General features: G+C 43.4%; 1 protein-coding gene across 2 annotated transcripts in view; it reads right to left on the bottom strand.

Annotated features, from left to right (window-relative positions):
- Positions 1-25,769, bottom strand: part of WDR76 (WD repeat domain 76) — a 773,733-nt gene that overhangs the window by 201,952 nt on the left and 546,012 nt on the right. For both annotated transcript variants that reach the window (XM_044077715.1, XM_044077713.1), the window contains exon 11: positions 10,339-10,437. In XM_044077715.1, the coding sequence (XP_043933650.1) occupies positions 10,339-10,437 (99 nt within the window). The remainder of the gene's footprint in view (positions 1-10,338; positions 10,438-25,769) is intronic.

Raw genomic sequence — 25,769 nt, forward strand, 5'->3', positions numbered from 1 at the left:
GCAGCAGCCCTAGAAGAAGCCTCCAAAGCAGTAAAACCACAGTGTAAACCATGCTTCCCTACTTGTTCAGTGGCATGCATCAAATCATGTAATTCCTTATCTGCACATGCGGAAATGGAAGCTAGCTTTTGTTTCATAACAGACAGTAGAAATTGCTGGTATTTTAGCATATGAAATTGACCGTTTAAAGCCCTAATTGATAAAGTTGCAGAAGTGTACACTTTTTTGCCCCATCTCTCAAGCTCTGGAATCCTTATCTGTCGGAATGGGGTTTTTAGCAGAAGTGGCCTTAACCCCCTTAGGGCCCTGAGAAATGGTTTCAGGATCAGCAGTAGGATTCTTGAATAGGAACTGGTGAGAATCAGGAACCCTATAATATCGGTCGGGCTTAACAGGGGCTGGAGGAAGAGAGTCAGGAGTTAAACTGGCCTCAGAAAAGGCAACATCCACAATATCTAAAATAGGAGGAATAGCCAGGGGTCTATGTTGGGGAAGAAGAAGAAAATCCCTAAGTCTTCTCTTAGATTCTGAGTACTCCTGTCCTTCCCAGTGAAAATGTTCCCTCATTTCATGTAAAGTTTCCCCAAATGAAAATCCTCAGGGGGAGAAGCTGAAGGAATGGATTCCTCAGCATCAGAATCCTCATAAGGAGGGAAAGAATAATCCTGGTCAGAGGAAGACACTGAAGAAATAGATGCCTGATCAGAAGAGTCATAATCCAATTCCTGCCTAGGCCTTTTATCTGGAGGGTGATGTGAACCCCTAATCATGGCAAGTCCTCCGCCATCTTAAGTAACTGTTTTTGGGATATGGATCCCGGATCAGAAGAGGCCTGGACTGAAGTCTTAGATTTGGAAGGAGTCTTTGCCTTTGTCTTTATCAGAAGCTGTGTAGGCCTGAAAACCCCCTCGGAAGCCGGTACCTGCACAGCGGCTCCGGACCCATCCGAGGGAGCATTGTCCGAAGGTCCAGCAGCTGAAGTACTCAAAGCCCTAGTTGGCTCCTCGTGGGAGTGAGTTTCGGCAATCTGTTCCGAAATGGTCGACAACAGGGGCTGCAAAAGCGCCTCACTGACGGCCGAATCTGAAGCTGGCTATGCTTGTAAAACGTCGTCTGTTTTGGACCTTGGAGGCCTGTCTTTATCCTTGCGTCGTTTGTGAACTCCGGTGGTCGGAAGCGTGTCCAACGACATTTTGTAATTAAATCGCCTACCGAAATAATGAAATGCAAAATCGTACCTTCACTTAATAGTGCGTTGGTTAAATCTAGCACAAAACCGACAACTAGCTACGTCGTGGTCAGGGCCTAAGCCAGGAATACAGTAAGAATGGAAATCCTTATGAGGTATTTGCTTCCCACAAGAAATACAATTATTAACTTTTTCTGACATCGGACTGGAGCAAGAAAAAAGTTTCCCCAACGGGGTACTTAGCTTTGAGTAGAAGTAAGTCTTCGGACCGAGGTACGAAAAAGAAAATTGTCAGGAGTCAACCGACCGGCACTTGCGAACTGCTTTCACTGCACGGCAAGAAAGACTGGAGAACATGGCATCTGTTGCCTGCTATGTACTCCTGGCGCACTGACGTCAGGGAGCATGGCTGAGCAGCCGACGCCGGACCCAGACTTTGGGATTCTGGCCGACCGAGGACTGCCTGCCAGCAGGGGAGAACCCTACAGTGATGACTGCAACAGTGAAACACGATGAACATCACAGATGTGAGAAGATAGCTGTCCCTTGCATTAAGGTAGAGGACTGACTTTGCTTTTTTGTTACTTGTGAAAAACGAAAAGTAAAAACGCTTAAATATTATATTAAGCAACAATAAATAGTCCAAAACTTCAGATGTTAATTCATCTTCTATGAAGGTAGTGAAAAAAACAAACTCACACAGACTTATTCCTTATTCAATGGAATAAATCAGCTTTAATTTATTGTAAGTTCTTTTGTCCACCAAATGGATTTCATCAAATCAACTTTTCAATAACAGCTTTAAAAGTTATGTACTCACCATAACAATGCATCTGTCTTTTCTGTTCTCATCCTTCAACTGATGGGGTCTCAGATCCAAATTCTGCCACTTCTAAAAGACTTAGATCCATAGCTCAAGCTCCTCCACTTAGCCATAATCCTCCTAACAGAATTACTTCAGATCAAGTTTCCCTCCCTTTAGATAACAGTGTCAACAAACAGCTATTGTATGGAAACGATATAGAAATAAACCGACATCACAGGGAATAACTACATAAACTGGGAGGAAAAAAAAAGAGCTGGAGCTCATCAGACAAGCAAAGCACTGTTCCTCAGGTCAAACTATGAGACTTTGGAATTAGAAAAAAAATTGAAATAGGAAGGGAGATGGAGGAAAGACAACACAGATGCATTGTTATGGTAAGTACACAGTTTTTATGTGTGACATTTTTTTTTTTTTTAATCTGTTTCTCAACTAATGGGGCAGAGACCCCAGCTACGGAAACCTGGAGGGGGGGTATTCAGGGAAAGTTCTACAGGAGTACAGTGGAGCCAAGCGCTGCTCTATTCCTAGATAAGATGTCCAATCTGAAGTGAGCAATAAAAGTATACAACTGACCAAGTGGCGGCTCCGCAAATAGCTATAGAAACTTTAGACCAGAAACCACAGGATGTGCCCACAGATCTAGTGGAATGAGCCTTAGGAAGTCTAGAAAGTGTAAATCCATTTTCGCTGTGTACAAAAGAAATGCAGTCAGTAAGCCACTTGGCTAAAGTCACTTTTGAAACAGAATTACCTAATTTGGCTGTGGAGAAGAAAATAAACTGTCTGATTTTCTATTTTGTTCTGTGGATATAGAATTGAAGTTGCCTAAACATATCTAAAAGATGAAGCATGTACTCTCCATTATTGGAAAATTTTAAAAAGAAAACAGGAAGGTTGACTGATTGATTCATACCTCTTTCAGAGTCCACCTTAGGTACAAAGGAAGGACAACTGCAGAGAAAACCCCTGTCCTTGTGAAAAATTAGATATGGCTTCCTAGATGTACAGGTCTGGATTTCTGGTACTCGTCTGGCTTATGTGACTGCAACCAGAAAAGTAGTTTTCCCAAGACAAAAATTTCAAGTCTGACTCAGCAACTGGTTCACATGGGGGTCAAATCAAGGCTTGCAGAAAAATATCTAGATCTCAGGGTGGAGTTGCCCCCTTGATTGGGGGGGGGGGGGTCAGAGTAAGAAAGTAACTAAGAAAGGCATTTCACAATCTAGATGAGGCCAAAGAACATCGGTTATGACCTACATGAAAATTGCAGATAGCTGCAAGTTGAATCTTTATGGTTGAATAACGAGCACCACTGTTAAATATGGAAGCAAGAATGTCTAGAGTAGCTAAGATGGGTGATGTAAAGGGATCCAACTCTCTGGATAGCCCGATGGGGGAATCTTTTCCATTTACTCTTATACACCTTTCTTATAAAATTCTGAGAAGATATAAGGATGGGTCTGACTGTGGATGAAAACCTGGTCTGTCTAGCCATCAATGGAAGTGGAGAAACCATGCAGTCAGTTTAAGGGTCTGAATGTCTGTGAGAGTTATTCTTGATAGGTGAGAGAAAATATCCTGTGTCAGATCCAACACTCAAGGTGCTGTACAAGATGAGGCCACAGAAAGGGAAATCATACTTATTGAGGTCGGAAAGGAACAATGTGGATTACTTTGCACGTCCGGTATGAAGCTTTCTGTGGTAATTTTGGAAACAGTTTAACACGATGAAAAGCGTGCAGGAGTCCCGGAGGCCAACCGTGAACTAGAATCTCTCTCGGTGACACCCTTGCTAGAGGGGATCAGGGCAAAGTACCTGCAGCACTTGAAGATGAGAGAAGAAGCAAACAGGTCAAAGAATGGTTGGCCCCAATGAAGAAACACGGATTCTGCCATTATGGGGTTGAGAAACCACTCAAGCTAGTAGTACAGACTTGTTCAACTTGTCTTGCAAGAACACTGGACTTCTCTGGTATATGCACTGCCAGAGGAAACTAGCCAGAAAAACTCGTCCACTGCCAAACTCTCATCACTTTTCGACATAGGGGTAGGACTTGGTTATTGTCATATTGTCTACCTGAATGACAATCATTTCAGGAGGGAAAGCATTCTGAAATGCCTGCAATGCTAATAGGACTGCTCTCATTTCCAAAACACTGATGTGATAATTAGCCTCCAAATAGGACCACGTGCCTTGGACCATCCTTCCCAAGAAATGTTCTCCCACCCTATTTGGGAGACCTCTGTAGTCACTGTGGCCCTGGGTGGTGGAAGAATAAGAGGGCAGCCCTGAGAAATCTCTCTTGCAGCAATCCTCTAGGTGAAATTCTTTGCAAATTCTTGTAATACATATTGGAACAAAGAGAAGATGTCATCTGATAAACCACTGCATTGCCAGTGTCCACTGCAGTACCTTCATGCAGTATCTTGCTAGTGCTATTAAGAGTTATGGAAGCTGCCATGGATCCTAAGATATGCAAAACCAACCTTACTGGCAGAGAAGGATGAGACAGTAACTGGGGTGCTTGATCCTGTAAATGTATCCTTGATTGAGGGAGACTTGCAATTTGGGTAACTGTGTTCAGATGAGCACCAATGAACTCCAGGACTTGAGTGCGGCAGAGCTGAGCCTTGGTGTAGTTCACGGTAATGCCCAGTTCAAAAAAACTCCCATCACTAAAGGCTATTTAGCACCAAAGTATTTTTATCTGTGATGATTCCTTATAACGCATCTTTTCCAAGGTTACTATAGTGGGTGCTGTTTTCTAGACTCGTGCCAGTTGTCACACATGCACACACGTGTGTGTGTGTGTGTGTGTGTGTGTGTGTGTGTGTGTGTGTGTGTGTGTGTGTGTGTGTGTGTGTGTCACTTCTTCACTACAGCTCTCTGATTTTTTTTGCTGTTTTGTCTCTTTTTACTTTTTTAGTTTATCACTCCTTTTGGAAGGATCTTGTCACCTTGGTGACTGCCTTTAGTGAAGGGAGTTTTGTGACACTTTGTTCTTCTCTGGAGACAGACTAGGAGTTAATTACTACTGCTGTACTTCATTTTATTGGTAGTCTGTTTCTTATTTTAGTTAGGATTGTAAAAATGACTTGTATTACATCAAGCTAGCTTTTAGATGTAGGCTAGACTCATTACTATGCACAAGGTTGTAAATCATGATTAATGATCCTGTGTGCTTTATACATACATACATACATACATACATATATATATATATATATATATATATATATATATATATATATATATATATATATATAAATAATAGAGAGAGAGAGAGAGATACACACATAGATATATAGATACATACATATATCTAATCTATATATATATATATATATATATATATATATATATATATATATATATAGAGAGAGAGAGATATATAGATATATATATATACATACATACATACACACACACACACACATCAGCTTTCCATGGGTTAAAGCTGTTATTGAAAAGGTCTGATGAAGTCCAGCTGGATAAAAACATTCATCATAAATTAAAATAGAGTTATTCAGGTGACTAAGCCAGGCTGAGTTTGTTTCATTAATATCTTCAAAGATGAGGAATTAATATCTGAAGTTTTGGACGGTTTATTACTGTTGCTTAATACGGTCACATTTCCATGCTTTTATTTTTCATTTCTTAAAACAAGTGAGTGAAGTCAGTCTTCTACCTTAACGCTAGGGAGCCAACTCCTCACATTTCTGCAAGGTTTAGAAATGAGAGATCCGGCATGCATCTCCGCTCCTTCCTTTCTTCAATGCCAGAAAAATCCTGGAGTAAAATTCTCATCTTATTTGGTCAGGTGGGGCAGACTATTACTCCTTGACACTGTATATAATCCAGAATAGGAGGACACAGAGGACTGGATGGGGAGGAATCACTTGAAATCAGGGAAGAGAGTCCCAGTGACAATGGTTACCTCTCTGAATAATTCTTTAGTACCAAAGTGTCTGATGCAATATGGTTCCAAACAGGGAAATGAAGAAATAAGTTTTGATAAAGTTTAAGGTTTGCCAGGGAGGGAAAAAGAAGACTGAAGATTGGCACAGTCAACCTGCTTTTCTGGACTGTCCCCGAGCTTGGGAAGGTCCTCTTTTTTTGCAACCTCCCAGTCTTTACTTCTTTACCAGTCTTTTGTTGTGATTGTTTGAAATGTTTCCTATAGAAGGGTCCTAGGCTACTCTCTCTCATATTTTGGAGAGGGCACTGAAAAATCTGAGAAACCCTTTTGTTCACCTTTCATCAAACATCTTGAGAACCTCAGCAAAGGAGCTGAAAGAAGTCAGATCTGAGGGCTTCAATATGGTCACAATGGAAATGTCTCCTGAAGGCTAAGGCAAACAGAAAGCAAGAAGACAAATCAAAGTCTCCCGGGGTACTTTTCTCTTCTTGGGGGGGCCGAAGGTCTGAGGAACTGTGATCCTGCTCCATGAATGTATGGAACAAAGCCTTTAGATTTTTTTTTTTTAATGTTAACAAATGAGAACTACACCTGCTTTTATGAGTTTTGGGGATAAAGGGCATAAAAACTGAAAAGGACTGAATGCAGTGTTCCTCACCCAAGCAAAACTAATGGGCTGTATGGAAGGAAGTCCCCAAAGGAGTAATTATCTGGTCACTTAATGAAAACTACCAGACTGCTGAACCTCAGAAGTTGCAGCAAACAGCAAAACTTCCTGGTAAATTCAATGGTAAGAAAGTTCTGAAGGATACAAACAGCTATTCAGAATGTCAGAGACCCTTTGCATTTGCTAGGTTTACATCAGAGCCGCTTTTCTATATCCAACAAGTGCAATATCCTGTCTTCCTTCTTTTGGAGGCTGTGACAGAGGACAGACAGCTGTACTGCTTAAGTGCCAATTGGGATACTACTCTGGACATGGATAGGTTAGGCCTAATGCTCACCCTGTCTCATATATATATATATATATATATATATATATATATATATATATATATATATATATATATATATATATATCTTTGTGACCTGAAAACTTAAAACGAACTGTGTCTTCCAGGAAAAGAATCTAAATGTTAAAGCAACTAGCTGAAAGGGAGGCAAGGTTCATTATACCAGCATGAAAGTAAGGGCCCACTGCTACGCAAAAAAAAAAAAAAAATCTAAATGGGTGCTGGATAGACAGCGGCCCTCTTACTCAGATTCAGTCAAGCACCTTCTTGGCTAATACTCCTATTCCTCCTCTTACAACCTGAAACTATTCCTAATCAGGTCCAGAGCTACAAACACCCAGAACAAAACTTCACTATACTGACAACAGGTTTTCCATCCTAACCCCCCCCCCCCCACACTACTAAACTCTACCTAATGGTCTACCACTTCTCATCACACACCTTTAACTCTCTAATCATAGCTTAGACGCTAACTAGCTAGTAAATATGTAGACATACTTCATTTACTGTACTGTATGTTCTTGTTTGAACATTTCATAGAACTTGTTTTCTTTCCTTTTTTTTTTTTTTAAATAAGGTTGCAAGGTTTAGTGCATTTTTCTTTATTGTGCCTTTGTACTCCACATTACGTTTTCATTCTGGGCATGACATTAACTCATAGGTAGGTACTAGGATATTGGCCCAAGGGCCTATACAAGCCTAGCCAAAAAGGTACATTGGCTTTCGCCACCCAAGAAAATTATTTTCCTGTGCCCCTGTCAAGCAGAACCACAGAAGTAATCCCCAGGGTGAATTTCCTATTACCCATCCAATCAAGATGTTTCTTGAAGAGTGCTAATGAGGAGCTCTGCTTGACATAGATAGGTAGCCTGTTCCAGAGTATGGGAAGTCTCTGGGACAGGAATCTATCCCTCCAGCATGTTCTGTTTACTGTGGTGACAAGGTTTAGGTCCCTAGAGCATGTAGCGCGGAGGGATTGGGATTTCTTTAACTGGAGCATGTCCAACAGCTCTGGGTTTGAAATAGCTTTGTATGTTAGGCAGAGATTGCCTCAGAGTAGGTGATATGCGACGGAGTAAAGCTGGATTTTTTTTAGTTGTTCTGCATAAGGCATCTGTTTGAGGCCAGTAATCCTCTTTGTGAGGTATTTTTGCGGCCTTTCCAGTTGTTGTAGATGTCTTGTGAGGTACATACCAAAAGGGGTGTTGTACTCTATAATGGGTCTAATGAGTGATGAGTAGAGGGGAACAATGACCTCTTTTTTTCAGGATGAGAAACCTTTTGTGATGAGGTGCGTCACGTAGAAGCATTTCCTGACCACTGTGGCGATGTGATTATCAAAGGAGAGACTACTGTCCACCTGTGTCCCAAGGTCTCTTATCACACTTTTGGTGTTAAGTAGACTACCGCCTATGTGGTAGTTCATGGGTACAGAGTTTTTACAAAAGTGGATAACAATGCACTTTTTGGCACTGAGCTTGAGACCATGGCTTTGACACCAGGCATCTGTCTCAGTGAGGCCCTTTTGTAGGAAGTCCGCATCGTTAGGAGTTTTGATTATGGCTCCTAGTTTGCAGTCAACTGCGAATTTAGTTGGCCAAAGACGCTCCATGTTAGTCTGTACTTCACAGAAGTAGATACCAAACAGGAGAGGACCCAGGACTGAACCCTGTGGTACTCCACTTGTCACTGGTCTGAAGTCTGATTTGGAATCTGATAATTTCACAGTGCGGGTTCTGTCAGTAAGCCAGTTGGCAACCCTTCTTGTGACACAGGGATTTATACCTAGTTTAGTGAATTTATCTATAATTCCAGAGTGAGGGATGGTGTCAAATGCCTTGGCGAAATCTAGATAGGCTGTGTGAACCACCTTACCCTCATCTGTGGCTCTGGTGACTACTTCAAAGAAGTCTATCAGGTTTAGGAGACATGATCTGCCTTTTACAAACCCAAACTGTGTGGGGTCCAGAGTTTGGAGATCTCCAATGTCTTTGTTTATGAGTTCCATGATGATATGTTCCATGGCCTTGCAGACCAGGCTCGTCAGGCTAATGGGGCAGTAGTTCCCGGGGTCTGTTGTGGCCGCCCCTTTGTGGAGTGGGATAACCATCGCGGTGCGCCATTCAATGGGCACAAAGCCTGAGATGAGGCTATGATTAAATATGGTACTTAGGTGGGGTGCCAGTTCATTCTGTAGTTTGTGTAGAAGGCAGCCTGGGATGTTGTCAGCTCCCATGGATGCTGTGTTCTTGGCTTTGGAGAGAGGTTTTTAGCTGTACAGCCATGATTACAGGAATTTTGCATTCTTCCGTTATAAAGATGGGCCCTTTAGAGGATGAGAGGGGGGTAAAGTTAGCACTGAACCTATCTGCCAGGATGTTGGCAATATCAGTTGGTTCTGTATATTTAAGTGTCATTGTGCTGTAACTCAGAGCAGATCTGAGTGTTGCCATTGAGATTCTTGACATAGCTATAGAATGCTTTGTGGTTGTCTTTAGAATCAGTGGCAATTTGTTTTCATAAACAGCTTTGGAGGAGTTTATGAGGGATCTCAGCTTCTTACTGAGGCTGACCAGGGAGTTCCCTCCAATCGTGGGATTTTAATCTTTTTTGTAACAATTTCTTTCTTCTGTTGTATTGTTTCTTTATGGCAAAAGACCACAAGATTGGCTTCCTTTTTTTGGAGGATAGCATCTTGGTTCTGTTAGGGATAGCACGATCCATGCCCTTGTTTAAGTGCTTATAAAGTGCATTTGTGTAGGATTCAGCAGTCGTACCTCTATTGTCCATCTACATGGGTGTCGTGAAGTTTGCCACTTCTGTCTTAAGAAGTGTGACGTTGGCTTTGGAGAAATTTTTTTACAGTTAATTTTGATCAGAGCCCTACCCTTGCAAATACATCATATGTAAATAAACTCAAATAAATTAAACATAAATAAAAATAAATAAATAACCAGCCAAACTGGTGAAACCACAGGTGCAAATTAGTGCCCAGACAACCATGTAATGCAGTACTACTATGTGTAGAGCACCACCTGTTGGTGAAAGGTATTGATGATGTTCGGTCAAGACAGAGGTGGCAATTCGCCAGCAGTGTGACTGTGTCCTGCAAAATCCATCCTCAAAGAAGCAATGGAATAAAAAATTCCTATACTAAATTCTATCCTTACGCATCTGTTTACCTCTTAAAAGCAACTGTGAACAACAAATCTTGTATCCCTGACCTGCACTTAACTGACAAAGACAATTTGCATTCATTTAACATGATTTTGCACCATGTATTTTAACACTTAGTTTAAAACTCCAGCCAAGGTCAATAATCCATACACAAAAAAAGTTATGAATAAAACATGAGGCTCAAATGAACCTGATTATAAAAACTGCACTTACCTTCCACCACATCCTACAAAGTAATGTCTATCTTCTGGATGAACATGGACAGTTCTGAGTACTCCCATTTCGACGGTACCAAACACTTCATGTGAAGTACTAAAGAATAAACACGGTTATAAGCATCAGAAAAAGTAAACAAAAAAATACAAAATCAAAAATAGTGAATTAGTGCATTCTTCCATCATTCAGAAACAATCTTCATGGAGTTTTGAAATGTACTAGGTTTGCACCACATTCAACAACAACCCGAGTACAGTAATTTGACTTAAGCAGATACTGTGCAGATGTCAAGTGTATTCATCCAAGGGAGGCAGCGCCACTAGATCACCAAAGAGGTGAGACAAAAAAAATATGACCCTTTGCACATCTGTTTATCCCAGAACATCATAAGTGCATCATGGGCAGTGAAGAAGCTACGACAGAACTCAAACAAAAAAAACCCTCTGGCACAAGTATGATGCTGCACTAGGATCCTCCTCATGTGGCCCAGATGTGGGTCAGTGTTAGCATACGAGAGGCTTCAGTGGGTCCTGTAAACCAAGTGAATGACAAGACAACCTAGAGGCAAGCTGATGGTCAGAAGACTGCAAAGCACTTGTAATGCAGGGATGTATTTTTTAAGCTATTTATTCCCTATTGCCTGCTAACCACCATCTCTCCCTTCCTCGGAAGCGGTCATATAATCAGGATTTTTTTGTGTTTAAGTCTAACGCCACTCCTGGTGGCTGACATAAGCATCAGAATCACCACAGGAGCTTTCTATATCCTTCCACTGGTGTAATGGTGCCCCTACATGTTTCAATGAGGGCTATCATCACAGGCTTTTAACAGCAAGCCCAGGCCTCCCTGTTCTACAACCACAGTTGTCATGAAAGCCTCCTCTTGCAAATAATTAATGTGGCCAATTAAGACTACCCTTTCCCACCTCTCAGATGGCAAGCTGGCATGAGCCTCTCATTCACACTCTGCTTGTGTCCATCTCTTCCAACCTCTCGGCCACTTATCAGACTTGGGTCATCTGTGTCACAGTCAGACCTTCATCACTCTGCCATAGAACCACTGTAGAACACTTGTAAAAAAGGAATTTGTTTTGTTACTAATCTTAAGAAAGTACAGTTGTGTACACCTACCATAAATGTAGATGCTCGAGTGTCTTCACTGTTGCAGTCATGACTGTAGGGTTCTCCCCTGCCGGCAGGCAGTCCTCGATCGGCCAGAATCCCAAAGTCTGGGTCCGGCGTCGGCTGTTCAACCATGCTCCCTGACGTCAGAACGCCAGGAGTACAAAGCTGACAGCCGATGCCATGTTCCCCAGTTTTTCTTGCCCCAGATGTCAGGAGTCCCAAAATGAGCAAGGTCCCATATCCTTTGCAAATACACCTCAGAAGAATGGTGAAAAAAGGAACCACACAAAAAAATAAGAGGGGACAAGTGGGAGGGAAACCCAGACTGCAACAGTGAAGACACTCGAACATCTACATTTATGGTAGGTGTACACAAAGTACAGTTTTGTACCTACCATAAATGTAGATGTTCGAGGATTCCATTGCTGCAGTCCTGACTATTGGGTATAGTCCGCGTCCAGTCGGCCCGAATACCAGAGTATAAGGCTGACGTCGGTCAGGGCGCATTAGACTGACGTCAGTACGTCAGGGTACTAATGCGCATGACCGACGTCATATCCTCAGTCTTTTCTTGCCCCAGATGTCAGAAGACCCTAAAAAGACAAGTCCCAAAAAACCTGCACCAAAAACATGTACAATATATACAACAATATATACAAAAATATAAGCATGTAAACTCACCTACACAACCACCCCTAAATACAGAGGGGAAGGAGGGAGGATTGGACTGCAGCAATGGAATCCTCGAACATCTACATTTATGGTAGGTACAAAACTGTACTATGTTCTTCGTCTTCCATTGCTGCAGTCCTGACTATTGGGTAGAATCCCAAAGCAGAGGTAAGGGAGGCTGGCAAATTATAAAGTAGTAGGAGCTGACAACATGCCTTGTAAAACAGCTGTGGCAAAACCAGCCCTAGACTTAGAGTAGATAGGAAGGTGATAATGCCTAGAGAAAGTATGCACTGAACTCCAAGTAGCTGCTTCCAGAATATCCTTAGTTGCCACCCCTTAGAAATGCTGTTGAAGTGGCAGTAGCCCTAGTGGAATGAGGCCTAATCCCAGCTGGAATCTCCTTGCCATGATGGGAATAACAAAATGCAATGCAAAAGCCAATCCACCTAGAAATAGTTTGTTTTGACACAGGCTTGCCCTGAGAACTCAAAGCAAAAGAAACAAACAACTGCTGAGACTGCCTAAAATCCTTAGTCCTGCTTAAATAATAACGCAATTGCCTGTGTACATCTAAAGTGTGCAAAATCTTTTCCCTTTATTTTGAGGATCTGCAAAAAGTAGGCAAATGAATAGTTTGGTTTAAAGCCACACTAGAAACCACCTTAGGCATAAAAGAAGGATTAGTGCGTAATGATACCCTATCCTTATGGAAAATCAAAAGGGCTCTACTGCCATAAGGGCCTGCAACTCAGACACCCTTCTTGCAGAAGTAATAGCCAACAGAAAAGCAGTCTTCCATGACAAATATTTCAATTCAGCAGTAGCTGCAGGCTCAAAAGGTTGTAGAGTAAGTTTTTCCAACACAAAATTGAGATCCCAAGCAGGAGTAGGAGCTCTACGTGGGTCTTATATTCTTTGCCCTCTAAGAAACTGCTTGAACAAAGGATGCGAAAACAAAGGTGGGTCACAATCATAGTGAGCTGAAATTGCTGCAGCATGAATCTTTATGGAAGAGAAGGACAAACCTTTGTCCAATAATTCAGTAAGATATTGAAGAGCCACACTCAAATTAGGCTCAGAAATCTCCAAATTCTTTGCTGTACTCCAAAATAAAATATCTTCCATTTTTCTGCATACACTTTCCTTGTACTAGGTCTTCTAGCTTCCATAATCACATTTAAAACTTGTTGAGGAAGTTGAGACCTGCTGTGCTTCAACACAGAATATGCCAAGCTGTTAGATGAAGAGAGTGTAGCTTGACATTGAGCAGATGACCGTCCTTCTGAGATAACAGATGAGGAATCAGAGGTAAAGGCCATGGAGGCTTCTTTACCAGACTCCGTAGTAGAGGGTACCAGTGTTGCGAGGCCAATCTGGAGCTATCAAAATCATCCTTGGCCTGTCTTGTCTGACCTTTAACAGTACCTTTGGAAGAAGAGGTAGAGGTGGAAAGGCATACACATGAAGGTTTTTCCAACTGAAAGACAGAGCATCCACTTTCCAAGCCGTGTGATGAAACCCCTTTGTGCAATACTTTGGCAGCTGGTGGTTTAGTGGAGAAGCGAACAGATCTATGTCTGGAGTTCCCCATGACACTGTCAGTTTCTGAAATACATGAAGATCCAGTTTCCACTCGTGGGGATCCATGATTTGTCTGCTTAACACATCCGCTAAGGAGTTCTGTGCTCCTGGCAGAAACCTTGCCTGAAGAGTTAGTTGCAGGCTTAGCAGTCTCCCATAAAATCATTGCTTGCCTGCATAGAGGATAAGAATGTGTTCCCCTTGCTTGTTGATGTACCACATGACAGTTGTGTTGTCTGTTAGAATCAACACCTGCCCTGGAAGAAGTAACTCCTTGAAAGCCATCAATGCAAACTGGACTGCTAACATCTCTTTCATGTTGATATGTAGATGCTGTAGTCTGGCAGGCCACTTGTCTTGTATCCACTTTCCATTTAGATGAGCTCCCCAAGCAATGTCCGTGGCATCTGTCGTTAAGATCTGACTTGCCTCTGGCGGGTCACAGAGAGTCCCTTGTTTAGGTGACATTCCTGAGCCCACCACAAGAATTCTTCTTGAAGGCAAGGTATTATCTGAATGACAGTGACCAAATCCTGGCAGTGCTGTGTCCATACATTTTTGAGATACCATTGTAACTTCCTCATATGCAGTTTGGCATTGGGAAGCACCAGAATACAAGATGCCATGAACCCTAATGCTTGAAGGACTGTCCTTGCAGTCAGCACGGACTGATGAGATAGTTGATGGAAGTAAAGTGACAGACTCTTTTGTTTGTCCGGGGTTAAAAAGGCCATCTGGGCTGCTGTATTCAGTCTCACACCCAGAAAGCACATGTCTTGAGAGGGTACTAGACTGGACTTTATTTCGTTCACAGAATACCCTAGGCATCTTAGCACTGCGATAACATATTCCAGGTGCTGTAGAAGAACTTCCTTTCTTGAGCCAGAATCAGGCAGTCGTCCAAGTAAGGATAGATTTGAATTCCTTGAAGCCTGAAGTAAGCTATCACTGGAGCCAGAACCTTTGTGAACACTCTGGGCGCAGTAGATAAGCCAAAGGGCAATGCAGAGAACTGATAATGAGAATTTCCAGTTCGAAACCGCAGATATTTCCTGCAACTTAGCCTTATAGGCACATGAAGGTAAGCTTCTTTGAGATCTAAAGTTACCATCCAGTGATCTTTGCCCAGCAGAGGTAAAAGCTGTTGTAACATCAACATCTTGAACTTGGGAATGTCCAGATAAGTGTTGAGGATAGATAAATCCAAAATTGGTCTCCACGTGTTTCCCTTCTTCGGAACAAGGAACAGGCGAGAATAAAATCCTAGGCCCCTTTCTGATACAGGGACTGGCTGAATGGCCCCTATGTGAAGTAACTGTAAAACTTGCTTGTGAGCCTCTTTTCTTTGTTGAGGAGGAACGTCTGGCATGCCTTTGAAAGGGGGCATTGTATGGAAATAAAATCTGTAACCTTGGTGAATGATATCCAACACCCATTTGTCTTGAGTAATTAAATCCCAATTTTCTTTGAAAAGAGACAGTCTTCCTCCCAAAGGAGCTGCCAAACGTGAATCTGCTGGCAGCTGAAAAACAGGTCATTGGGTCTGTTTACGAAAGGACTGACCCTGCCCTCACCAGAAGTCTGAGCAGGTGAACTCCTGTTCTAGGCCTAAAAGAACCTTGAGCCCTGCCCCTACCACGTCTAGACCTACCCCTAGACTGAGAATCATAAGCAGGATATGTCCACCCCTTAGCAGGCCAATTTCTACTAAACCCGGTGGCTGCACCTGCAAAAAATCTTTAACAGTTTGCATAGACTTAGCTTTGTCCTCCATTTTCTTTAAAACTGCTTCCACAGGCGAACCAAACAACACATCAGACTGTAAAGGAGCATCCAAAATCCTTGTCTTAACATGCTCAGCTAAATTCTGATCCTTCAACCAGGCATGCCTGCGAAGAACCGAACTGGTAGCAGCCACCCTCGAGGAGGCCTGTACAGCATCAAAACCACATTGCAAAGAATGCTTACCCACTTGTTCAGACACATGAACCAAATCCAGCAACTCTTTACACTCAATACCTTCCGCCAAAGCATCCACCTTAGATTTCAATTGTGAAAGGAGATAATTCTGATATTTTAGCATGTGAAATTGACAATTCAAAGCTCTCATGGCTAGAGTGGAAGAAGTATACACTTTCTTTCCCCACCTATCCAAAGCCCGTGCCTCTTTATCAGTGGGAACAGGATTTTTAACCACAGAAGCCTTCACACCCTTAGGCCCTTGAGAAATAGTTTCTGGGTCCGCCCTAGGACTCTTAAACAAATATTTATGAGCCGGGCACCCTATAATACCTATCAGGCTTAACAGGAGCAGGAGGCAAAGAGTCAGGGTTCAGGGAAGCCTCTGCAAAAACATCTTCCACCACATTCAACACAGGAGGAATAGCTAAAGGCCTATGCTGGGGTAAGAACAAGAACTCCCGAAGCCTTTTCCTGGAGTCAGAGTAATCCTGGTCTTCCCATTTAAAGTGCTCCCTCATGGAATGCAAAGTCTCTGAAAATGAGAAATCCTCAGGTGGAGAAGCTGTAGGAGTGGAATCATCCACATCAGAATCAGAATAAGTAGGATACTCCTGCATATCTTCCACAGAAGATTCTGAAGCCTCTGAACACTGTTCAAAACTATCAAACTCGGTTCCACCCTAGGCCTCTTATCAGGCGGGGCATAGAACCCCTAATCATAGTAATCAAATCTTCTGCCATTTTAAGCATATGTTTCTTAGGTACAGAACCGAAATGCTAGGAGAAGCCCCACTGAAGCTGAAGTAGGCCTACCTCTCAAAGAAGTTTTGGCAACAGAAGGAGAGGCCTAACTACCTTGGGAAGAGAGGGAAGAACAGTCACCTGAGAAGCCCCTCAGCCTGGCCTACCTCCTGAGAAGGCACATCCTGTAAGAGTATAGTTTCTGCCTGGGACTCCATGGAAACTCCTGGCAAAACCTCCGGCTCCACTGAGCCTTCTAAAGAACCGGCGTCCGGGACTGCGGTTCCTCAACCCTAGGCTTCACAGTTTTATCCTTGCGCTTCTTGGAGGCGGCCGGAGCATCCGGCGGCATTTTATAATTGCAACGCTTCCCAAACACTAACCTGGCACAGTCTAACCTCCTCTTAATAGTGCGTTTGTTAAACCTAGCACAAGAGCGGCAACCAACAACGTCGTGCTCAGGCCCTAAACAAGGTATACACAAGGTATGATAATCCCTATGAGGTATCTGTTTCCCACAAGAAATACAGTTATTCACTTTTTCTGACATCCGGTAAAATACTGAAGCAAGAAAAAACTAAAATGTTCCCAACGGGTACTTAGCCAACTCTGTTTGGTCTGAAACTCCGGTTTCGAAATATTTCAGACGCCAACCTGCACTCGCAAAACTGCTTCTGCATCGGACCATGCGGCAAAAAAGACTGAGGATATGGCGTCGGTCATGCGCATTAGTACCCTGACGTACTGACGTCAGTCTAATGCGCCCTGACCGACGTCAGCCTTATACTCTGGTATTCGGGCCGACTGGACGCGGACTATACCCAATAGTCAGGACTGCAGCAATGGAAGACGAAGAACATCTGTACTATGTTCATAGTGTTTCACTGTTGCAGTCATGACTGTAGGGTAGAATCCCAAAGCAGAATGAAAGGGAGGCGGTCATAAAGTAGAAGGGGCGGCTAAAAGGCCCTGCAAGACTGCAGAAGCAAAGCCTGCCCTAGACTTAGAGTAGAGAGGTAGATTGTAGTGCTTTGAAAAAGTATGCACTGAACTCCAAGTTGCAGCTTCCAAAATGCCTTTGGTAGGAACTCCCCTGAGGAAGGCAGCAGCTCTGGTGGAATGAGTCTGTATACTCCCTGGGATTTGCTTTCCATGGTGTGAATAACAAAATCTGATTCCATGAGCAATCCATTTAGAAATGGTCTGTTTTGAAATGGCTTTACAATGGGAACTTGAAGCATAAGAAACCAACAATTGCTCTGATTTTCGGATGTCCTTGGTTCTGTCCAGGTAAAAACGTAGTTGTCTGTGTACATCCAAGGAATGTAAGATCCTTTCCCCTTTATTTTGAGGAGTGGGGAAAAAGTTGGCAAGTGGATAGTTTGATTTAAAGCCACTTTGGAAACCACCTTGCAAACCAACTAGTCCTCAAAGACACCCTGTCTTGATGAAAAATAATATAAGGTTCCACAGCCATAAGAGCTTGCAACTCTGAAACTCTCCTGGCAGAGGTCAGGGCTAACAGGATGGCTGTTTTCCAAGATAAAAACTTGATGTCAGAAGAGGCAGCAGGCTCAAAAGGAGGTAAGGTGAGCTTTTCCAAAACATAGTTGAGATCCCAAGCAGGAATGGGAGGAGATCTAGGAGGTCTTAAGTTCTTAGCTCCTCTGAGAAACTGTCTCATGAGCTGGTGGGAAAAGATTGGAGGGTCTGTATTATAATGAGCGGAAATAGCAGAGGCATGTATCTTAATGGAAGAGAAAGAGAGACCCTTATGTAAGAGATCTGTCAGGTAAAGTAAAATCAAAGGAATGTTTGGAAGAAGAGGATCAGAATCCTGAGCCTGCATCCAGGAACAAAATCTTTTCCATTTTCCTGCATAAGATTTTCTAGTGCTAGGACGTCTGGCTTCTAAAATGACATCCATAACCTGCTTGGGTAGGAGAGAAGGAATCAAAGGCCCTGGATTAACCAGGCCGCCAGGCTGAGACTGCTGACATGGGAGTGTAGAACCTGACCCTGATGTTGGGACAGATGGGTCGGAATCTGTGGTAAGACCCAAGGGGGCTCCAGACATAGGTTTTTCAGAGTGGGGTACCAAAACTGTCAAGGCCAATTTGGGGCCAACAAGATTATCATCTTGGGCTTGTCCTGTTTGATCTTTAATAATACCCGTGGAAGAAGAGGAAGAGGCGGAAAGGCATATCCCGAGAGGTTTCTCCAACTGAATGATAGTGCATCCACTTTCCAAGCTTGTTCGTGGAAAGTCCTGGTGCAAAAATTCTGTAGTTGATGATTGAGATGGGATGCAAAGAGGTCTATGTGAGAACATCCCCAGACTGCTGTTATCATCCTGAATATTTCGGTGTCCAGCATCCATTCGTGTGGATCCGAAAGGTTTCTGCTCAGACTGTCTGCCAGGAAGTTTTGCTTCCCTGGTAGAAATTGAACTTGAAGGTCCAGATTGCAAGCTAGAGCTGTGTTCCATAGATCCATGGCTAGTCTGCAAAGGGGGTAGGAATGAGATCCCCCTTGCTTGTTTATGTACCACATAACTGTGGTGTTGTCTGTCCGTATCAGTAGTTGTCCTGGTTGTAGAAGATTCCTGAAGGCCATTAGAGCTTTCTGAACGGCTAACATTTCCTTTAAATTGATATGCAGGTGCTTTTGATCCTTCGTCCAAAGGTCCTGCAAGACAGTTGCCCTGAAAATGGGCTCCCCAAGCATAATCCGAGGCGTCCGTGGTTAGAATCTGAGTGGCAGGAGGCAGACAGAAGGGTTTCCCTTTGTTTAGAGTACATGCCTTGGACCACCAAAGGAATTCCTTTTGAAGACAAGGCAGGACGGAGATCAGTATGTCTAAACTGTGGCAATGCTGAGACCATACACTTTTTAGGTACCACTGTATTTTCCTCATGTGTAGTCTTGCATATGGTACGAGAAGGATGCAGGAGGCCATGTAACCCAAAGCCTGCAGGAATCTCCTTGCAGATAGCAGAGTTAAAGTTGCCAAGGTTTTGAAAGTTGAAGCCAGCAGAAACTGTTTTTCGTATGTCAGAAATGCCATCTGGGTTGTTGTGTTTAAAGAAGCGCCAGGAAAAATGATCTGTTGTGAGGGTGTCAAATTTGACTTTATGTTTACAGTGAATCCCAGGAACTTGAGGAGATCCTCAACAAACCGTAAATGCTGGAGTAAGACCTCCTTGCTGTCTGTCTGAATAAGACAGTCGTCCAGATAAGGGTAAATTTGAATTCCCTTGAGTCTGCAGTAAGCTACTACTGGAGCCAGGCATTTGGTGAAGACCCTGGGTGCAGTAGACAATCCAAAGGGCAGCGCAGAGAATTGAAAGTGCCTCGATCCGGCCTTGAACCAGAGGTATTTTCTGCGTTCCTGCCTGATGGATATGTGTAAATATGCCTCCTTTAAATCCAAAATTACCATCCATGCATTTTTGGACAGCATTGGAAGTAGCTGCTGTAGAGTAAGCATCTTGAATTTTGGAATATCTAGAAAGGTGTTCAAGAATGACAGATCCAGAATGGGTCTCCATGAGTTTTGCTTCCTGGGGATTAGAAAGAGCCTTGAGTAAAAACCTTGTCCCATCTCTGAAAGTGGAACTAGTTCTATGCCTTTCATAGCCAAAAGAGCTTCCACCTGGTTTAAGGCCTCTGTCCATTGATGTTTTGGAAGATCTGGCCATCCGCTTGGCCTTGGCAGGGTAAGAAAATGGAATTTGTAACCTCTTGAAACCACATCCAGAACCCACTTGTCTTGGGTTATACGAGTCCAATTTCGGTGAAAAAAAGAAAGTTTTCCTCCGAGAGGGGCTTCCAGGCAAGAAGTTCCTGCAGCCCAACAGAGGGAATCATTGAGTCTGTTTCCTATGAGTTTGCGACCTGTCCTCTCCTCCCCTATGGGTGGAAGCAGTCCACTGTCTTGGTCTATAAGAGGCTTGTGTTTGAGGCCTTCCTCGGGAGCGTCTGTATCTACCCCTCGGAGGCCTGTCTGAATTGGGAAAGGACCAATTTTTTGTAGGCCAATTCCTGCTAAATCTGGGTGGCTGTACTTGTAAGAAATCTTTAACTGTTTGCATGGATTTTGCCTTGTCCTCCATCTTTTTAATCACCTCTTCAGCTTTTGATCCAAACAAAACATTATGCTGAACAGGAGCATCCAATAATGTAGCTTTTACTTGTTCTGGCAAATTTTGTTCCTTTAACCATGCATGCCTTCTAATAACTGTGCCAGAGGCATCAGCCCTACAAGAAGCCTCCAAGGCATCAAATCCGCAGTGTAAACCATGCTTCCCAACTTGTTCAGTGGCATGCAGCAAGTCATGTAATTCCTTATCATCTGCACAGGCAGAAATGGAAGTAAGCTTTTGTTTTAAAACAGACAAGAGAAACTGCTGGTACTTCAGCATATGAAACTGACAGTTCAATGCCCTAATAAAGTAGCAGAAGTGTACACTTTTTTGCCCCATCTTTCTAAAGATCTAGAATCCTTCTCAGTGGGAATGGGATTTTTAGCAGAAGCGGCCTTAACTCCCTTAGGACCCAGAGAAATGGTTTCAGGGTCAGCAGAAGGGTTCTTGTATAAAAACTGGTGGGAATCAGGAACCCTGTAATATCTATCAGGCTTAACAGGAGCAGGAGGAAGAGAGTCAGGGGTTAAGTTAGCCTTCGAAAAAGCATCATCCACAATATCCAAAACAGGAGGAATAGCCAGGGGTCTATGTTGGGGAAGAAGAAGAAAATCCCTTAGTCTATTCTTAGATTCCGAATACTCCTGTCCTTCCCAGTGGAAATGTTCCCTCATTTCATGCAAAGTTTCCCCAAAAGAGAAATCCTCAGGGGGAGAAGCTGAAGGAATGGATTCCTCAGCATCAGAATCCTCATAAGGAGGGAAAGAATATTCCTGGTCAGAAGAAGAAATTGAAGAAACAGAAGCCTGATCAGAGGAATCATAATAAACTTCCTGCCTTGGCCTTTTATCTGGAGGGGGATGTGAGCCCCTAATAATAGTAAGTAAATCCTCCGCCATCTTAAGTAACTGTTTCTGTGACTTGGGAGCCGGTTCAGAAGAGGCCTGTGTTGCAGTCTTTGATTTGGAAGGAGTCTTTGCCTTTGTCTTTGGCTTTGCCTTTATTAGAAGCTGAGTAGGCCTGAAAACACCTTCGAAAGCCGGTACCTTCACAGCGGCTCCGGACCCATCCGAAGGAGCACTGTCCGAAGGTCCTGCAATAGAAATATTCAAAGGCCTAGTTGTCTCCTTGTGGGAGTCCGTTTCGGCCATCGGTTCCGAAATAGCCGACGACAGGGGCTGCAAAAGCACCTCACTGACAACTGCCGAACCTGAAGCTGGCTCCGCTTGTGCGATATCGTCAGATTTGGACCTCTGAGGCCTGTCTTTGTCCTTGCGTCGTTTGTGAACTCCAGTAGCCGGAACCGTATCCGACGACATTTTGTAGTTAAAACGCCTACCGAAGTAATGAAATGCAAAATCGTACCTTCGTTTAATTGTACGTTGATTGAATCTAGCACAAAATCGACAACTAGCTATGTCATGGTCAGGGCCTAAGCAAGGAATACAGTAAGAATGAAAATCCTTATGAGGTATTTGCTTCCCACATGAAATACAATTATTAACTTTTTCTGACATCGGACTGGAGCAAGAAAAAGTTTCCCCAACGGGGTACTTAGCTTTGAGTGGAGAAGAAAGTCTTTGGACTGAAGTTTTTCAGAAAAAATTGTCATGAGTCAGCCGACCGGCACTTGCGAACTGCTATCACCGCACGGCAAGAATAACTGGAGAACATGGCGTCGGCTGTCAGCTTTGTACTCCTGGCGTTCTGACATCAGGGAGCATGGTTGAACAGCCGACGCCGGACCCAGACTTTGGGATTCTGGCCGACCGAGGACTGCCTGCCGGCAGGGGAGAACCCTACAGTCATGACTGCAACAGTGAAACACTATGAACATCACAGACAATAAAAGGTTTGTTAGCAGTTATCTGTTCTGTTTTCCATGTAAAACTGGTTCTTTAGTTTCAAAAAAAAATTACACAAAAATGTTTTACAAAAGTAAGTGACAGAGTATTATGTGCTGCAGTCTTTTTTAAAAACCAAGCACTGAACATGCAAGCATTCAAGACAAATATCATTTTACTATGCTGAAAAAGACAGCAAGCAGTGACATGGTAGCAAAATAGTCTCCCACTGTCCTGCAAGTCTCCCTTCCAAAGCCAGAATGTAAACCTGGAGCTACTATTATATGACCAGTATGAAACAGAAAATCAGATCTCACCTGAGATAATTAAAAAGAGGCAACAGATTGCTTTAAAGAAACTGAGACAATCTTCAGAAGAAAATTAAGCCAGCCTTTAAGAATATCCTTTCCAATTAAAAACCAAGAATGTTCTCAACAAAGACACAAATGTTTAGAAACTAATGGCAAAAACTCCTTTTCAAACTAGATGGAGAGGGTGTAGATAAACAGGACTAAAACAAAGAAACAAAAGAAATGCAAACATCATGACATTTAACCATGACAGAGCAGCTGATCAAAGTCTAAGATGAAGCATAGCACAACTACCCAAATAACTGCAAAAGTATGTATGACAGCAAAAAGCTTACTCAAGCTAACTAATGGGATAAACTTTCTTTATGAAATAACTCAAGACTCCCACAAAAGAGATTCCCAAAATAAGTTAAAACATTCATCAATGAAAACAGCATTTACTAACCAAAGTGAAGCAGAGAAATGTGACTTGCAAAGCAGAACATTAGCATGGACAGAAGGACCTGTTGGCACAATTTCTGAGTTTCGAGAGGCCAAAATTGATAACCAAAGCTACCAAAGGAGTAAAAACCTGAGGTGGATAAAGGCCATCTAGCTAAGCTACGAAAGAATGCGTGATTTTTTAACCGTGCACCCCTAATATCAACGCTTTTCAAAACTGAAACATAAGTTCTTCTGGCTAGTAAGAAAAAACTTCGAATGTTATAACATTCGAAGCTTTTTCTTACTAGCCAGAAGAATTAGAAGTTATGTACTCACCATAACGTTCCATCTGAGTAGGTGACTTCATTCGGATGCAACCTGTGGGTATCGGATCCGAGCCGGCAATTCAAAAGCTTAGGCTCCGAGCTCCTAGCTCCTCCCTCTTACCCATAATCCCTTGCCAAGCCCTGACTGACCTCAGATTGAGTTTGCCTCAAAATACTGACAACAGTACACTAAAACAGCATAAAAAACTCGCTCTAAAAAGGTCAGGGGGATGGAGGGGATCCGAATGAAGTCACCTACTCAGATGGAACGTTATGGTGAGTACATAACTTCTAAATCTGAAGTAGGCAGACTTCATTCGTCTGCAACCTGTGGGACAGAGTCCCTAGCTACCTGAATCTTGGGCGTCATGGAAGGATGTTCGGAGCACCGCTGAGCCAAAGGATGCTCTTCCTCTAGAAACAACACCCACCTGGTAAGGAGAAATAAAAGTATGAGGCGAGGCCCAAGTAGCTGCAGATATCATCCAATGATACACGGGACTTAAAGGCTGGCGTGGAAACTGCCCTGGTAGAATGAGCCGTAACCCTCTGAGGAGCAGGTCTGCCTGAAGTGTCATATGCCTGCAGAATACAATTAGCAATCCATTTAGATAGAGTGACTTTAGATACTGCTTTACCCAGAGCAAATTTAGCAAAGGAGAACAGCTGATCTGATTTCCTGTGGCCAGCTGTTCTGTTAATATAAAACGTAATTGTCTATGAACATCCAAGGAATGCAATTTGTATTCTCCTTTGTTTGAGTACTTGGGAAAAACACCGTAAATTGATTGACTGGTTAATATTGATTCAGAAGAGACCTTCGGAAGAAAAGATGGATTGGTCCTGAGGCACACCCTATCAGGGAAGAAAGAAAGATAAGTTTGACACACAGAGCCTGAAGCTCAGACACTCTTCTGGCTGAAGTGATAGCTACCAGGAAGGCAGTCTTCCAGGAAAGGTACTTTAAATCAGAAGAAGCTGCAGGCGAAGGGAGGAGCAGTAAGGGCCTGCAGGACTAAAGACAAGTCCTACAACCTCCTTGACTGGAGGCCTTAAAAAAACTCCTTTGAGAAATGTTTTGCATAATTATAAGGAGCTGTGTCATGACCGATGTGATAATGCGAGATAGCTGCCAATTGTACCTTAATCGTGGAAGAACTAGCCCCTTGATGAAAGAGGTCTGTTAGAAAATCCAGCACCGCTGACATAGGTGCCGAAAGGATCCAAAGTTCTCTGTCCTGCCCATATAGAGAATCTCTTCCATTTACTCCGATAAACCTGCCTGGTGGAAGGTTTATGAGCAGCCACTAAAATGGCCTTGACCGGTGATGAGATACCGAGTCCTAATTAAGGTTGGAACTGGAGCAGCCAAGCTGTCAACTTCAGGGTCCAGATTGGGAACTGACATTCCCAGAGGGTGAGAGATGAGATCCAAATTGGATCCAGAATCCATGGTGGATTGATTTTGTGAGACCATAACCAAGGTTGTCGAGGCCAGAATGGGGCAATGAGAATCATTCTGCTCCCCAAACTGTTGGCTTTCTGCAGAAGCCTCTGCATCAGAGGAAGTGGAGGGTAGGCATAAAGGAGACCGGAGGCCAAGCATGCACCAGAGCATCCTCGAACTCCTGGTGGGGAAGCAGAGCGAAGAAATTGGCATTTGGCGCTTGAGGGAGAGGCAAAAGATAACAGGGTTGCCCCAACGGCAAAAATCTTCTTCGCTACTTGAGGATTGAGAGACCACTAGTGTGGAGAAAGGATAGTGCGACTGAGCTTGTCCGCAAGGATGTTGGACTTTCCCGGAATGTGCGTTGCTACCAGAAAGCGTTTGGTGGAAATTGCCCATTCCCAGACTCTCATGGCCTCTCGACAAAGGGGTAAGACCTGGTTCCTCCTGCTTGTTGATATACCAGACTACCGACATGTTGTCTGTCTGAATCGCAATAGTCCCTGAAGGAAGAACGTGGTGAAGTGCTTGCAACGCTAGGAGCACCGCCCTCATTTCCAGGACATTTATATGCAATGGTCTCTGTGGGATTCCACGTGCCTTGGACAATCTTCCCGCAGAATGCCCCCCCCCCCCCACCCGAGGCAAGAAGCGTCCGTGGTCACTGTGGCTCGGGAAATGCAGCACAAAGGTCTCCTGCCAGGCTCCGGAGAAAGAAGCCACCAAAGAAGGGAGTCCCTGCACGCCTGCTGACCGCAGCGCTTTTAGAGAAGAACAACGAGATGAAGAACAACGAGGGACCACTGAACTTGAAGGGTCCATTGAAGAACCCGCAATAAACGGGCATGA

The sequence above is a fragment of the Protopterus annectens genome, chromosome 7.part0 (assembly GCF_019279795.1).
Source record: "Protopterus annectens isolate FY-2018-M chromosome 7.part0, PAN1.0, whole genome shotgun sequence".
Classification (NCBI taxonomy): domain Eukaryota; kingdom Metazoa; phylum Chordata; order Ceratodontiformes; family Protopteridae; genus Protopterus; species Protopterus annectens.